Consider the following 15,386-nt stretch of genomic DNA (forward strand, 5'->3'; position numbering starts at 1 on the left):
TTACTGGCCCAACGCCCTTAACCCCTAGGCTACCTGCCGCCATATCATCATCATTTAGGCACGTATCTTGTTCCCTCTCACCAAAGCCACTCTCACATAGCCCTATAAAATTACCCAAAGTACCTTTATAATATGGTCCATCTATCCCGATGGAGTGCATTAGAAACCCAGAAAGAAAAACCCATGGAAAAAACAGAATTCACTTCTAATTCAAAATACCCAAATTCATTTAAAACATGTTGTTTTTTTGGGGGGGATTGACAATGACAATATATAACTCACATTCAGCAAATCCATAAAATGTATTGTAAAAAAAGAATTGAACACTGAATTCATCATCATACTGTATGTAACCGATCTCTTTCACTCTGCACCGCCAAAATGTTATTTGATGCTCTCTTTTTCAAAAGAAAGCTAATTTCGCTAATAACCAATTTGATTCAGAATTGCTCAGTCCAAGTCCTTTCCTAGTGCTGGTGCCAGAAGAGCCCAAACAGTGGGCGGGCTGGGCAGTAGGTAGGCACAGCTTCAGAGGGGTAGCACGTGGAAGGGGATGGGTAGAAAGTGGGCAGTTCTTTTGGTTGGATTGGTACAGGGTTCCGGGTTTCATTGTCCTGTGAGAAGGAGTTGAAAACCCATCCAGACTACTCTATAACACCCCATCACCCTGGAACAGAGGATAAAGATAGAGGTTTGTTGAAATAGCTTAACAAATACAGATTGTAAATCAAATTATAAAATGTGTCATATCACATCCCTTGGGTGGCATGATTTGCAGCTCTGAATTTAATCTATTGAGAAACTGGGGGGAGCCCATAAATGCTGTACAAGCCTGAACAACCATTTTACAAATAAAATACAATTGTGTACAGGTGTAGACCTATATTGAAATGTTTACTTCCGGGCCCTTCCCAACAATGCAGAGAGAAAAGTGGAAAAATAATAACATGAGGAATAAATACGATGTGTAGGGGTATGGGGTAATTGCAGTAGATCTCTACATATAGGTATGGGTAAAGTGACTAGGCATCAGGATAGATAATAAACAGAAGCGGCGTATGTACTTTGAACAACAGGAGGCCGGCCGTCTGCGCACTTTAAAGGTCCTTTAAACCAAATAGTGTCTGTTCCAGGAGCGTAGTTATCAAAATGAGAATACTGGAAGAGATGGAGACCCCGACACTCTCGAAAAATAGGATCTTGATTGTATTTTCATGTATATTGTTGTGGTAAACAGAGATCATTTGGAAAAGAGACCTTGGTCTCAGCATTGACTCCCTGTCAAAATAAAAGGTAAAAATAAGAAAAAGGAATACATCCAAAACTGAGGCTTAAATGTAAAAATAGAGATGTTTTATTGGGACATCATGATGCCCAAATGTTCATTGTGCATAAATTAAAAGGTGAAAAACAGAGCACAAATGTTTCGGCATCAAGCCATCATCAGTGTCAAACATCAATATTTTTGCATTTAAGCCTCAGTCCTGGATTTATTCTTCTTTTTCAACAGTGTGCAAGGTCTCTCCCATGTTTCAACAACACTGACACTGTGGCCTACCTCTGCTATACAGTCTCTCTGTACAGTAGCCTACCTCTGCTACAGTTTCTCTGAACAGTAGCCTACCTCTGCTATACAGTCTCTCTGTACAGTAGCCTACCTCTGCTATACAGTCTCTCTGTACAGTAGCCTACCTCTGCTATACAGTCTCTCTGTACAGTAGCCTACCTCTGCAATACAGTCTCTCTGTACAGTAGCCTACCTCTGCAATACAGTCTCTCTGTACAGTAGCCTACCTCTGCTATACAGTCTCTCTGTACAGTAGCCTACCTCTGCTATACAGTCTCTCTGTACAGTAGCCTACCTCTGCAATACAGTCTCTCTGTACAGTAGCCTACCTCTGCTATACAGTCTCTCTGTACAGTAGCCTACCTCTGCTATACAGTCTCTCTGTACAGTAGCCTACCTCTGCTATACAGTCTCTCTGTACAGTAGCCTACCTCTGCTATACAGTCTCTCTGTACAGTAGCCTACCTCTGCTATACAGTCTCTCTGTACAGTAGCCTACCTCTGCAATACAGTCTCTCTGTACAGTAGCCTACCTCTGCTATAGTCTCTGTACAGTAGCCTACCTCTGCTATACAGTCTCCATGTCGTCATTGCCTTCATCGAGTGAGTCGCCCTCGCTGGCTGCTTCCTGCACATGAGCCAACATGTCCGCCATTAGAGCCTCCTCCAGCTTCTTCCTCACACTGTACACCAGCTCCTCCTGCTTCCTACACTCACCATGATGAGATAACATACAAATACAACTATTAAAGATATGGACTGAAATTGAGCTAAACAGCATGGGAAAACAAAGTTATCAGCTCTTAATTACTCAGATTCAATTCTTCATAGCATGTCCTCTCCTGTATGTACCTGATGTCCTCGTCAGTGACTATGAAAGCCTTGCAGAGGGGCTGGGTCGTGTTGAGCCACACCCCTGGGTTCTTCTCCACGGCTGCAGACAGCTGACCGGTGATGGGGGCTGCACTGGTGTGCAGGGCGCTGGCTATCGCTGACAGTAGAGTCTTGTCTGTACATCCAGGTCCAACTCCTATATGACAGACAGGTGGTCACAATCACAGAAGTGAGAAGACATTCAAAAATCAAATGGGAAATATACACTGTGTGGGAAATGGGAAATATACACAAATATACACCTTCCTAATATTGTGTTGCACAATAGCTTTCACCTAGATTCACATGGTCAGTTCCTAATGTGTTGTACACGCAGTGAACATGGCTCTTTCTCTTACCTTGCAGACCTTTAGGCAGGTCCATTGTCTTCACTAGCTCCTCTGCGATGTCAAACGCATTGAGACCACCGAGCTTCTTCTCCCAGAAAAGCTGTGGACAAAACAAATACAAATGAATTTAGATTTGGTCTCTCATTAGTCAAAATAACCTTCAGGAATAAAAGCATATAACCCAATGTAACTGCAGTTTACACCATACAGGCTAATGGCTGTGTTTACCTGTCTCGGCTGATCCACGGCTTTCTGTGGATCTGTCTTGACTTTGTTGCTGGGGTGGTTAGTAACCTTGGTGACAGGCTGCTTAAAGATGGAAGCAGTCTGTCTGACGGGGAGTGATGTGTTCAGGTCTGGCTTGCCCTGGAAGACACGCACAAAGAAACAGCTGACAGTGACAACCAACACTATGTAGCCACAGAGATGTTCCTCAAATACTAGAAAGTACTAGATATATAGTACCAGTCAAAAGTTTGGACACACCTACTCATTCCAGGTTTTTTCTTTATTTTTTACTATTTTTTACATTGTAGAATAACAAAATTATGAAATAACACATTAGGAATCATGTAGTAACCAAAAAACGGTTAAACAGACCCAAATCTATTTTATATTTGAGATTCTTCAAATAGCCACCCTTTGCCTTGATGACAGCTTTGCACACTCTTGGCATTCTCTCAACCAGCTTCACCTGGAATGCTTTTCCAACAGTCTTGAAGGAGTTCCCACATATGCTGAGCATTTGTTGGCTGCTTTTCCTTTACTCTGCGGTCCGACTCATCCCAAACCATCTAAGTTGGGTTGAGGTCGGGGGATTGTGGAGGCCAGGTCATCTGATGCAGCACTCCATCACTCTCCTTGTTGGTAAAATAGCCCTTACACAGTCTGGAGGTGTGTTGAATCATTGTCCTATTGAAAAACAAATGATAGTTCCACTAAGCCCAAACCAGATGGGATGGCATATCGCTGCAGAATGCTGTGGTAGCCATGCTGGTTAAGTGTGCCTTGAATTCTAAATAAATCACAGACAGTGTTACCAGCAAAGCACCCCCACACCATAACACCTCCTCCTCCATGCTTTACAGTGGGAAATACACATGTAGAGATCATCCGTTCACCCACACCGCGTCTCACAAAGACACGGTGGTTGAAACCAACAATCTCCAATTTGGACTCCAGACCAAAGGACAAATTTCCACCGGTCTAATGTCCTTTGCTCGTGTTTCTTGGCCCAAGCAGGTCGCTTCTTCTTATTGGTGTCTTTTAGTAAGCTAAGGACCCTGGGACTAAACACCTCTCTCTGCAACTGGATCCTGGACTTCCTGACGGGCCACCCCCAGGTGGTAAGTGTAGGTAACAACACATCCGCCAACTGATCCTCAACACGGGGGCCCCTCAGGGGTGCGTGCTCAGTCCCCTCCTGTACTCCCTGTTCACTCATGACTGCATGGCCAGGCACAACTCCAACACCATCATTAAGATTGCCGATGACACAACAGTGGTAGGCCTGATCACCGACAACGATGAGACAGCCTATAGGGAGGAGGTCAGAGACCTGGCTGTGTGGTGCCAGGACAACAACCTCTCCCTCAACGTGATCAAGACAAAGGAGATGATTGTGGACTACAGGAAAAAGAAGAGGACCGAGCACGCCCCTATTCTTATCGACAGGGCTGTAGTGGAGCAGGTTGAGAGCTTCAAGTTCCTTGGTGTCCACATCACCAACAAACTAACATGGTCCAAGCACACCAAGACAGTCGTGAAGAGGGCACGACAAAACCTATCCCCCTAAGGAGACTGAAAAGATTTGGCATGGGTCCTCAGATCCTAAAAAAGTTTATACAGCTGCACCAGAGAGCATCCTGACTGGTTGCATCACTGCCTGATATGGCAACTGCTCGGCCTCCGACCGCAAGGCACTACAGAGGGTAGTGCGTACGGCCCAGTACATCACTGGGGCCAAGCTTCCTGCCATCCAGGAGGAAGGCCCTAAAAATTGTCAAAGACTCCAGCCACCCTAGTCATAGACTGTTCTCTCTGCTACCGCACGGCAAGCGGTACCGGAGTGCCAAGCTTCTAAACAGCTTCCACCCCCAAGCCATAAGACTGCTGAACATCTAATCAAATGGCTACGCAGACTTTTTACATTGCCCTCCCCTCTTTTACGCTGCTGCTACTCTCTGTTTATTATCTATGCATAGTCACTTTAATAACTCTACCTACATGTACAGTTGAAGTCGGAAGTTTACATACACCTTAGCCAAATACATTTAAACTCAGTTTTTCACAATTCCTGACATTTAATCCTAGTAAAAATTCCCTGTTTTAGGTCAGTTAGGATCACCACTTTATTTTAAGAATGTGAAATGTCAGAATAATAGTAGAGAGAATGATTTATTTAAGCTTTTATTTCTTTCATCACATTCCCAGTGGGTCAGAAGTGTACATTCACTCAATTTGTATTTGATAGCAATGCCTTTAAATTGTTTAACTTGGGTCAAACATTTTGGGTAGCCTTCCACAAGCTTCCCACAATAAGTTGGGTGAATTTTGGCACATTCCCCCTGACAGAGCTGGTGTAACTGAGTCAGGTTTGTAGGCCTCCTTGCTCGCACACGCTTTAAAAGTTCTGCCCACAAATGTTCTATAGGCTTGAGGTCAGGGCTTTGTGATGGCCACTCCAATACCTTGACATTGTTGTCCTTAAGCCATTTTGCCACAACTTTGGAAGTATGCTTGGGGTCATTGTCCATTTGGAAGACCCATTTGCGACCAAGCTTTAACTTCCTGACTGATGTCTTGAGATGTTGCTTCAATATATCCATATAATTTTCCATCCTCATGATGCCATCTACTTTGTGAAGTGCACCAGTCCCTCCTGCAGCAAAGCACCCCCACAGCATGATGCTGCCACTCCTGTGCTTCACGGTTGGGATGGTGTTCTTCGGCTTGCAAGCTACCCCCTTTTTCCTCCAAACATAACGATGGTCATTATGGCCAAACAGTTATATTTTTGTTTCATCAGACCAGAGGACATTTCTCCAAAAAGTATGATCTTTGTCCCCGTGTGCAGTTCCAAACCGTATTCTGGCTTTTTTATGGCAGTTTTGGAGCAGTTTTAGGCTTCTTCCTTGCTGAGCGGCCTTTCAGGTTATGTCGATATAGGACTTGTTTTACTGTGGATATAGATACTTTTGTACCTGTTTCCTCCAGCATCTTCACAAGGTCCTTTGCTGTTGTTCTGGGATTGATTTGCACTTTTTGCACCAAAGTACGTTCATCTCTAGGAGACAGAACGTGTCTCCTTCCTGAGCGGTATGACGGCTGTTTATACTTGCGTACTATTGTTTGTACAGATGAACGTGGTACCTTCAGGCGTTTGGAAATTGCTCCCAAGGATGAACCAGACTTGTGGAGGTCTAGAATTTTTTTTCTGAGGTCTTGGCTGATTTCTTTTCATTTTCCCATGATGTCAAGCAAAGCGGCACTGAGTTTGAAGGTAGGCCTTGAAATACATCCACAGGTACACCTCCAATTGACTTAAATGATGTCAATTAGCCTCTCAGAAGCTTCTAAAGCCATGACATCATTTTCTGGAATTTTCCAAGTTGTTTAAAGTCACAGTCAACTTAGTGTATGTAAACTTCTGACCCACTGGAATTGTGATACAGTGAATTATAAGTGAAATAATCTGTCTGTAAACAATTGTTGGAAAAATGACTTGTGTCATGCACAAAGTAGATGTCCTAACCGACTTGCCAAAACTACAATTTGTTAACAAGAAATGTGTGGAGTGGTTGAAAAACGAGTTTTAATGACTCCAACCTAAGTGTATGTAAACTTCCGACTTCAACTGTACATATTACCTCAATTCCCTCGACTAACCGGTGTCCCCGCACATTGACTCGGTACAGGTACCACCTGTATATAGCCCCGCTATTGTTATTTTACTGCTGCTCTTTAATTATTTGTTACTTTTATTTATAGTATTTTTATCTTTTAGGTATTCTTTCTTAAAACTGCATTGTTGGTTAAGGGCTTGTAAGTAAGCATTTCAATGTAAGGTCTACCTACACCTGTTGTATTTGGCGCATGTGACAGATAAAATTAGACTTGATTTGATAGTAGTGGTTTCTTTACAGCAATTTGACCATGAATGCCTGATTCACACAGTCACCTCTGAACAGTTGATGTTGAGATGTGTCTGTTACTTGAACTCTGTGAAGCATTTATTTGGGCTGCAATTTCTGAGGCTGGTAACTCTAATGAACTTATCCTCTGCAGCAGAGGTAACTCTGGGTCTTCCATTCCTGTGGCGGTCCTCATGAGAGCCAGTTTCATCATAGCGCTTGATGGTTTTTGCGACTGCACTTTAAGAAACTTTCAAAGTTCTTGACATTTTCCGTATTGACTGACCTTCATGTCTTAAAGTAATGATGGACTGTTGTTTCTCTTTGCTTATTTGAGCTGTTCTTGCCATAATATGGACTTGGTCTTTTACCAAATAGGTCTATCTTCTGTATACCTTGTCACAACACAACTGATTGGCTCAAATGCATTAAGAAGGAAAGAAATTCCACTAATCAACTTTTAAGAAGGCACACCTGTTAATTGAAATGCATTCCAGGTGACTACCTCATGAAGTTGGATGAAAGAATGCCAAGAGTTTGCAAAGCTGTCATCAAGGCAAAGGGTGGCTATTTGAAGAATCGCAAATATGAAATATATTTTGATAAACACTTTTTTGGTAACTACATGATTCCATATGTGTTATTTCATAGTTTTGATGTCTTCACTATTATTCTACAATGTAAAAAATAGTAAAAATAAAGAAAAACCCTTGAATGAGTAGGTGTCCAAAATTTTGACTGGTAGTGTATGTCAGTTATCCTTAGCGCCTGGGGAAAAGCCTTGTAACACATTTTTCAGCATTCTTCTTTCTAACTGCTGGTTTGACAACAAATAAGGGTGCAGTCGTTTAGAAGAGTGTGTCCTACGTGTCTAGAAATATTATTTCAGAAGACAACCCTCTCACCTTGGTCTGATTGTTGTTGTCATAGCGCAGTCTCTGCCTGTTCTTGTTCAGTTTACTCATGAGCATCTTCCCTGTGCGGAAGTCGAAGGAGCTAAGGTCCATCTGGTTGCCAAGGTAACGAGCCAGCTGAGGCTTGCTCCGAAACTTCTTCCCGGTTGGACTAGAAGAGGTAAAGGACAACAGACCACAGTGTGAGGATATGGACAACTGACCAGGGGATAGCAAGAGGAGAAAAGCAGCGAGATAAATCAGGAAAGCAACTAAAAATCTGCAACAAACACATTTTATGCTGCAGAAAAACTGTAGACATGAGAAAATGTAAAACAAGACCATGCAAGAGCCAACACCACAAAGGAGACTACAGATGCATGAACTATTCAGATATCAGATTATTCATGTATAATGGTATGGAATCAGAGTGTGAACAATGAGTCTTCGCATTAGCATTTCATTCACTTATTTAACAATAAAATACATATTTTTAAAGACCAATTTAATGTGTGTAGCTAATTGTAATAAACTATTTAAGCAGTAGAATATGTTTTCATGTATTGTAGCATATTCCCAAATGTATAACCAATTCGCCATTAAAATTATAGGCCTTAGAGTTTAAGATGGCTTAACTGATATGTTCTATAAGGAGTGGTAGGGGTGATCAAGTGCATTACATTTTGCAACATTTCCTAAAGTTCAATTGGAAATATTGTTTCAGAGTTAATGTTCACTGGTCCTAGACAAAGTGGACAGAACGGCAGGCCTCATTTAATCTGAATCTTAAATCTGTGGACAAAGGCCTTGGTAAATTAGCAATATAACTGGTTATTATAGCAAAGAGTATCAATTTCTATGGGGCAGACCTTTTTTGGAAGTACATAGCGGCCGTAACGTGAGTAAATGGAGATAGTTGCTCTGTGAAACCCCATATTTGGTGAGTAACAAACTTATTTTGACATAACGCTTGCAGAGCTGTGTAATGGGAGTTTGAATCAGAGCTTCCTGAGCGGTATGCCTCGTTCACATTACCCATAAGCACGCCGTTACGTTGCGCCACATGTCATGCATTTCAATGGGGACATCCACAACGGAGTGAAAACTCAACACCCCCTTGCGGTTGAAGGCTGCCGCATACTTTCATATTTTTCACATTTTGCATAATCTTCAATCCAGCCCACTGAGCTATAATAAGAACAGTCCAGACAGAGTCTGTCAAAGAACAGGAAGTTACCAAACCACAGAAGATGAAAATATCTGGTGATGGGATAGCGTGCAATTTATAGGAATGGGTAATTGTTTACAAGTTAGTAGTATTTTAATAGTAATGTTAAATAATACACATTTGCTGTTCAGCCAATTATATTATATGACTGTTGCCTCCAGTTGAAGTTTATTGTAACGCTAATGACTTTTGTTTTTTATTATAATTATTAGGTGGAGGTCGCTAGCTACAACGGTATCTTCAACCAAGCCTAGCTTTTAGCTAGCTAGCTGCTCTGCAGTGCAAGCTACTTTGACTTGCTATAAAGTTAGATAAACAAGTTGAGGAAAACGTAACTAAACAAAACATGTTTTATTATCACCTGAAACAATATATGTATCTTGTCTTGAATGAAAATGTCATATTTTGCAATCTCCCTAAATAAATGCGATCATTCCAGCCGGTGCCTATTCCAGAAGTTACCACCAACTAAATCTATTACATTAAAATGCCTATTTACTCTGTTCCATCTGACTCCGCAATCCACTGTCTCATCAGCTCAGCCAGGCAATTTATATACTAGATCTACACTGTAAAAAGCATCTAGATATTATCTTCCATTTCTTTTAGACTAGCATTTGGTTTTCAACAGCGTAGATTTGTAATAACCATGCAGTCTATCTCTCCGACATTTGCTACATTGTTTCAATCTTACAATTCGATCTCCAGCTGTCCGATGGTAATGAACGTGTCGGGAGGAGACAGACGGGCTGGCAGCTTTTCTCAGCCAGTCGAAATCATGAATCAGCATCATGACAATAGAAATAGGGGCGGCAGGTAGCTTAGTGAAGGTAGCTTAGTGGTTAAGAGCGTTGTGCCAGTAAGCGAAAGGTCGCTGGTTCTAATCCCCGAGCCGACTAGGTGAAAAGTCTGTCGATGCGCCCTTGAGCAAGGCACTTAACCCTAATTGCTCCTGTAAATCGCTCTGGATATGAGCGTCTGCTAAATGACTAAAATCTAAATAGAAGAACACGAAATGCAGCTAGTTTGCTGTCATTCCAGGTTCAGTTTGAAGTGATTGCGTTGGCCATCTCTTCTGAACAGTGGCCTGGCGAGAGAGCAAATGTTCTATGCCAGGCGAAACCGCACATCATTAGCTTATTGTTATGGATGTATCCCCCCAAAAATCATTAGAATACAGTTTAAACGCAAATGAAGCTACTTTCCTGTTATTCTGGCTGCACTGTTTGACGTGACTGTTAGCCAAAGTTGGCTAGCTTGCAAGCAAGGGATAAGAACATAGCCAGCCATCATTGCAACGGAACATTTAGAACGAACGACTGGGTCGCATCCATAGATTTAGAAAATAAAGACTTAATGACTCTGGCAACTGAACCGAGAGAAAAAAAAAAACAAGTTATTAATTAAAATATGTCAATTATTATTTGAATATGTTGGTAACCCGTTGTATAAAAGTGATAATGCCCCAGAAGCCGGTGTTCGGATGATATATTGGCACGGTTTGCCTGGCCGAGACGAACATCGTGCCAATATATCCTCCAAACACCAGCTCCGCATTATCACACATTTGCTAAACTTGTCTGTTCAGTAGCAGGGCAAGACTCCGTGAAGATGACATATGGCTTAATGAAACACGCCACGATGTAATACTCATCATCAACATCTTTAAAGGCATCTCTAAATGCATCTGCATGCTTCCCAGCCAAAACAGTTCGGTAGAGGTCGTGCATATATTATGACGACATTTTGTGACGTTTTTGTTCGTTTTGGACTTTGCTGACGGGTTTTTCCGCTGTTTGGGCATTTTTCTGGAGGTAAACCGAAGTTCAGAGCTGAAGTCTACAACCCTTCATCAGTGATTGGTCAACAGTAGGGATTCTTCAATAAAGTCTTTGTTGTCATTGAACAAGAGACCACTCGTTTCATGCAGTTTTTCACTGAAGAATACTGAACCAAACATCAAAATTGCGCGACAAAGATAAAATTAATGACCGATTTTTTGAGTTACCTTAGATTAATTAGGACTATTTTGAAGTGTATAGTGGCTACGGCGTCGCAAAATGGACAAACAGTACTATTGACGCTTTTTCTAGTTTTTCAAGCGAAGGTCTTTTAAGGGAGTATGCGAGCAAACTCGTTCGGTTCGGCTAGCCGCCAGCCGATCTGAAGTATGCTGACGCCTTAACGCACAGATACTGGGGCAGCATTTCTATTTCAAATAAGTAGGCATATTGATGCAGTTTATTTTGATGCATGATGATTTTCTAAAAATGGAAAACTATGAATGATTACCAAACTATGGAAACGTCCGTGCTTGCTGATAATTAATGTTTAAAAAAATTGACAACAATTGCAAGTTGCGTGCGTGCGTGCATCACACCACAGAATGAAAATTCGGTATATGGTAGCCTACCACAAACTATACAACCGACCCGCCTCCCCCCTTTCTCGCCTCTCCTCCTCCTCTTCTTCTTCTTCCTTACCTCGGCTAAAAAAAGGACAGCTTGTAGTTTCTTGATTGTTGCTCCGGTCATATAAAAGGATAAGACTAGGCTATATATAGGTTATAGCATGGATCTGGATTCAGGCTAGGCTATTTGGGATGCGATCATTCAGATAACCTAACATTGTTGCATTAGGCCTGCTCCCTAGCTGATTGACAGGCTGTTAGGCCTACATAGGCTAAACATTGGTTTACAAGCTCCATATCCAACAATTTATAAAGAGTAGCCTAACATCGGCTACACCCCTCCCCAACTTTCTGTCTCCTGGTCACCCACCCCCTCCTCCTCCTCCTCCCTCAAGTAAACCCATTCAGCCCTAACCCTCTTGAAATACTGCCCGCTCAGTACCTATAATAATAGACATCGCTTTTCCCCGCAGACAAACCCGACTTTCTGGTCACTTCTTCAATTTGCCAGCCCTTGGGGAGAGCCGAGCACTCCCACCGTTTCTTCTCCATGTTCTCCCAGACTTTAATTCCGTTGAAGTGTTCAGTGATTGATCCTAACGTTATTATATTTGGGGTTAAATTTCGTGTTTTATACAAAGAAGTCCATTAGGCCTACTATGTGACATACGTCTCGGCTCACACACTATTCATGGCTCTCTCTCTCCCCCGATTTAACGCATCTCTTTGTTTTACAGAAATAATATCGCTCCGCCGTAACTCAGCCACATCACTGCCTGCCAATGAGGGCTACATCCGCAATACATTGGACAGTAGGCAACACATTATTGCATCCTGATCCGATAACATAAATAATTGATTTGTCGCGCGCGGTAGGCTACCGCAAGTCACACCATTTCGCTCCAAAAGTTGTGCATTATATATCCCCAAAATAGCTATAGATGACCATAATATGATTTCACAACGTCAACCATGTAGATTATTTAGTCAAAAATTAATGTCACTGACTATAGGTGAAATTCAAGAATGCATTGGGAGTCGTTTACATCACGACAATGCTCACTTGTCATTCAGTCATTGGACAAAGTAGGCCTAGGCAATACAATACTTTAATTGAGTTTTGATTGGGCTAGCTAGGCCTACATTAATTATAGGAGTTGTCTGAAAATATTAGGTATAAAACAATGATCTATTAGATATCGCATATAGGCCTACCTATCACTGCATTTGATGGAGCATAACCGGTACTAACGAATAATAACGAATTACTCGTCTTATTTTGAATAAATGCATCGCTTTCAGAAAACGTAAAAACTGCAACACCAATAAGAACAGTGTGTAACTAAATTTGGAATCCCACAACACTGCCTAGTTATGGTTTGCAGACACTCGAGACCACCGAAACGCCTCCCACACGAGAACCTAAACCCCTCGATGATTAATTTTTTATTTTGCAACAATTCTTTGCTAACATAACACATTCTATGTCAAAGACAGGAAAAGCAGCAATATAGCTCGGTATTCTTCTTCTTTGTTGGGTACTTACTCGTTTTTGTCCATCTCGCATACTATCTCGGTTTCTCTCTTTCAGTCTGTGTTAAATCCCTTCTACCTTCTCCTCTTTCATTCCCCTCCCCCTTCGATTATAGAAATTAAAGACATCCGCGCAAAGACAGAATCGCTCCCAGATTAAACCTGACTGGTAATAAAAATCAAATTAAATCAACGTTTATTGGTCGCGTACACAATTTAGCAGGTGTTATAGCGGTGCAGCGAAATGCTTATGTTACCAGCTGTCAAATGTCAAACAATAATACAAAATAAAAAAGGCAAGAAATCAAGAATGGCGGTACGAAGCTAATGAACAACTCAAATAGCACTGTAGCAGTGTCAAAATACAATATATTCATATGTACACCGGAGGAATTTACAAGATAAACTAAGAATGATATGTACAGCAGTATAATAGAGTGAGCTATGTCAAGAATCCAGTATATAAATACATATGCGGTGTATAAACAGTGTAACTAAAATACAATCTACAGTAGTATTAGAATAAGCTATGTAGGTGATAAAGTATTTGTATACAGTATTTGTATTTGTGTGAAACAGGAAGTGAGTAGTTTAATGTTTCTATAACATGGAACAACATGGGACAGTAGCGTTGGCTGTGAGTGTGTGTGAGATAGTTTGTGTGTGTGTTTTGTGTGATCTAATGTGCATCCGGCAGTGTGGTCCCGCTGATTTGTTGGGCTGTCCGCACCACCCTCTGGAGAGCCATGCAGTTGAAGGCAGAGCAGTTACCATACCAGGCGGTGATGCAGCCTGACAGAATGCTCTCAGTGTTGCATCTGTAGAAGTTTGTGAGGGTCTTAGGGGCCATGCCGAATTTCTTCAGCCGCCTGAGGTTGTAGAGGTGCTGTTCTGCCTTCTTCACCTAAATGATGTGAACGTCGAAGGAACTTGAAGCTTTTGACCCTATCCACTGCGGCCCTATCGATGTGGATGGGGCCATGTGCCCTCTTCTGTCTCCTGTAGACCACAATAAGCTCCCTCGTTTTGTTGACGTTGAGCCCAAGGTTATTTTTCCTGGCACCACTCCGCCAGGGCTCTAACCTCTGCCCTGTAGGCTGTCTCGTCTTTGTTGGTAATCAGGCCTACCACTTTCTTGAATCGTCAGTGAACTTGATCATTAAGTTGGAGTCGTGCGTGGCCACGCAGTCATGGTTGAACAGGGAGTACAGGAGGGGGCTGAGCACATACCCCTGGGGGTCCCCCGTGCTGAGGATCAGCAAGGCGGCGGTGTTGTTGCCTACCCTCACCACCTGGGGTCGCCCCGACAGGAAATCTAGGATCCAGTTGCACAGGGAGGAGTTCAGACCCAAGGTCCTGAGCTTAGTGATGAGCTTGGAGGCCCCTATGGTGTTAAAGCTGAGGTGTAGTCGATTAACAGCATTCTCACATAAGTATTCCTCTTGTCCAGGTGGGATAGGGCGGTGTGCAATGCAATGGCGATTGCATCGTCCATGGATCTGTTGGGGCGGTATGTAAATATTTGTGGGTATAGGGCACGACAACACCCTCAGATTCTCAAAAAGTTATACAACTGCACCATTGAGAGCATCATGACTGGCTGCATCACCGCTTTGTATGGCAACTGCTTGGCATCCGACCTCAAGGTGCTACAGAGGGTAGAGTGTAGTTTCCATTCTGATGACCAACCGGTTTTTCCATCCTGCTTACTCTACCTCCTTAGAAAAAATTGCTTTACTTTTCTGATGTTTTATTGTGCGTGCAGCTAAATGTAAGTGCCAAAATCCTGATGTCTTGTTGTTTGGAGCTAAATAGTGTCTGTTGTAAAAATGTACCATTTGTGTTAAACTTGCTAGCCAGCTAGCTCGCGTACTCCCGCTAGCGTTAGCATTAGCATTGTCATCCGGAATGCATTACTATTTAGCATGCTTATTAGCATTTCTCTGTGGTACTAGCCTATTTTTGTTTGTAGATCAATCATGCCTATTATGTTTTATAATGTGTAGATATTTCTACATTGCTCTGTTTATTTGTGCATCTAGCATGTGTTTGGGTCCACATAGCCTGCTTAGTTTGTTGTCATGCAAATAGGCATATTTTCCCATACTGTGCTAACTTTTCCCCTTTTCTTTACAGAACCACAATGAGTATCAGATAGAGTGGTGTTGTGTGTGTGTGTGTGTGTGTGTGTGTGGATCTTCATTAAACCTTTGAACTGGAACTACTGCTTCCTCCACACCCTGTGGTGGTTGCTACAGGCCTAAAATCCAGCACCTTCGTTTTTTATCCATTTTTATTGGTCCGAATTCATAAACAACCCATATTGTTCATGGTCCTTCGAGCCGGATGCAGTAACTGCCAGAGCCCAAGGATGCCAGACACCAGAGAAGATCCTCCAC

The 15,386-nt window shown here is 42.3% G+C and overlaps 1 protein-coding gene across 3 annotated transcripts; it reads right to left on the reverse strand.

Annotated features, from left to right (window-relative positions):
* Positions 1-580: 580 nt before the first annotated feature.
* Positions 581-13,118, reverse strand: mbd3b (methyl-CpG binding domain protein 3b). Of its 3 annotated transcripts, XM_041849185.2 has the most exons (8): positions 11,897-12,231; positions 11,458-11,532; positions 7,829-7,988; positions 3,019-3,156; positions 2,800-2,890; positions 2,420-2,597; positions 2,131-2,274; positions 581-667 (listed from the first exon to the last, which is right to left on the reverse strand). In XM_041849185.2, the coding sequence occupies exons 1-7, from the start codon at positions 12,004-12,006 to the stop codon at positions 2,136-2,138; spliced, it is 891 nt and encodes a 296-aa protein (XP_041705119.1). In that variant the 5' UTR covers positions 12,007-12,231; the 3' UTR covers positions 581-667; positions 2,131-2,135. The 3 variants fall into 3 exon arrangements, with proteins under 3 accessions (XP_041705119.1, XP_041705121.1, XP_041705120.1); XM_041849187.2 differs by lacking the exons at positions 11,458-11,532; positions 11,897-12,231 and adding an exon at positions 13,001-13,118; XM_041849186.2 differs by lacking the exon at positions 11,458-11,532 and having other exon boundaries at positions 11,897-12,225.
* Positions 13,119-15,386: the final 2,268 nt, after the last annotated feature.

This window comes from Coregonus clupeaformis, chromosome 26 (assembly GCF_020615455.1).
Source record: "Coregonus clupeaformis isolate EN_2021a chromosome 26, ASM2061545v1, whole genome shotgun sequence".
NCBI classification, from domain to species: domain Eukaryota; kingdom Metazoa; phylum Chordata; class Actinopteri; order Salmoniformes; family Salmonidae; genus Coregonus; species Coregonus clupeaformis.

Excerpts from the sequence above, each read along its gene's own strand:
- mbd3b (XM_041849185.2), bottom strand. The coding sequence starts at position 12,006 with ATGGAGAAGAAACGGTGGGAGTGCTCGGCTCTCCCCAAGGGCTGGCAA. Across the intron at positions 11,533-11,896 it reads AGCGATGTCTATTATTATAG|CCGAGGTAAGGAAGAAGAAG; the intron begins GTACTGAGCGGG and ends TCCTTTTTTTAG. Across the intron at positions 2,275-2,419 it reads GTCACTGACGAGGACATCAG|GAAGCAGGAGGAGCTGGTGT; the intron begins GTACATACAGGA and ends TGGTGAGTGTAG.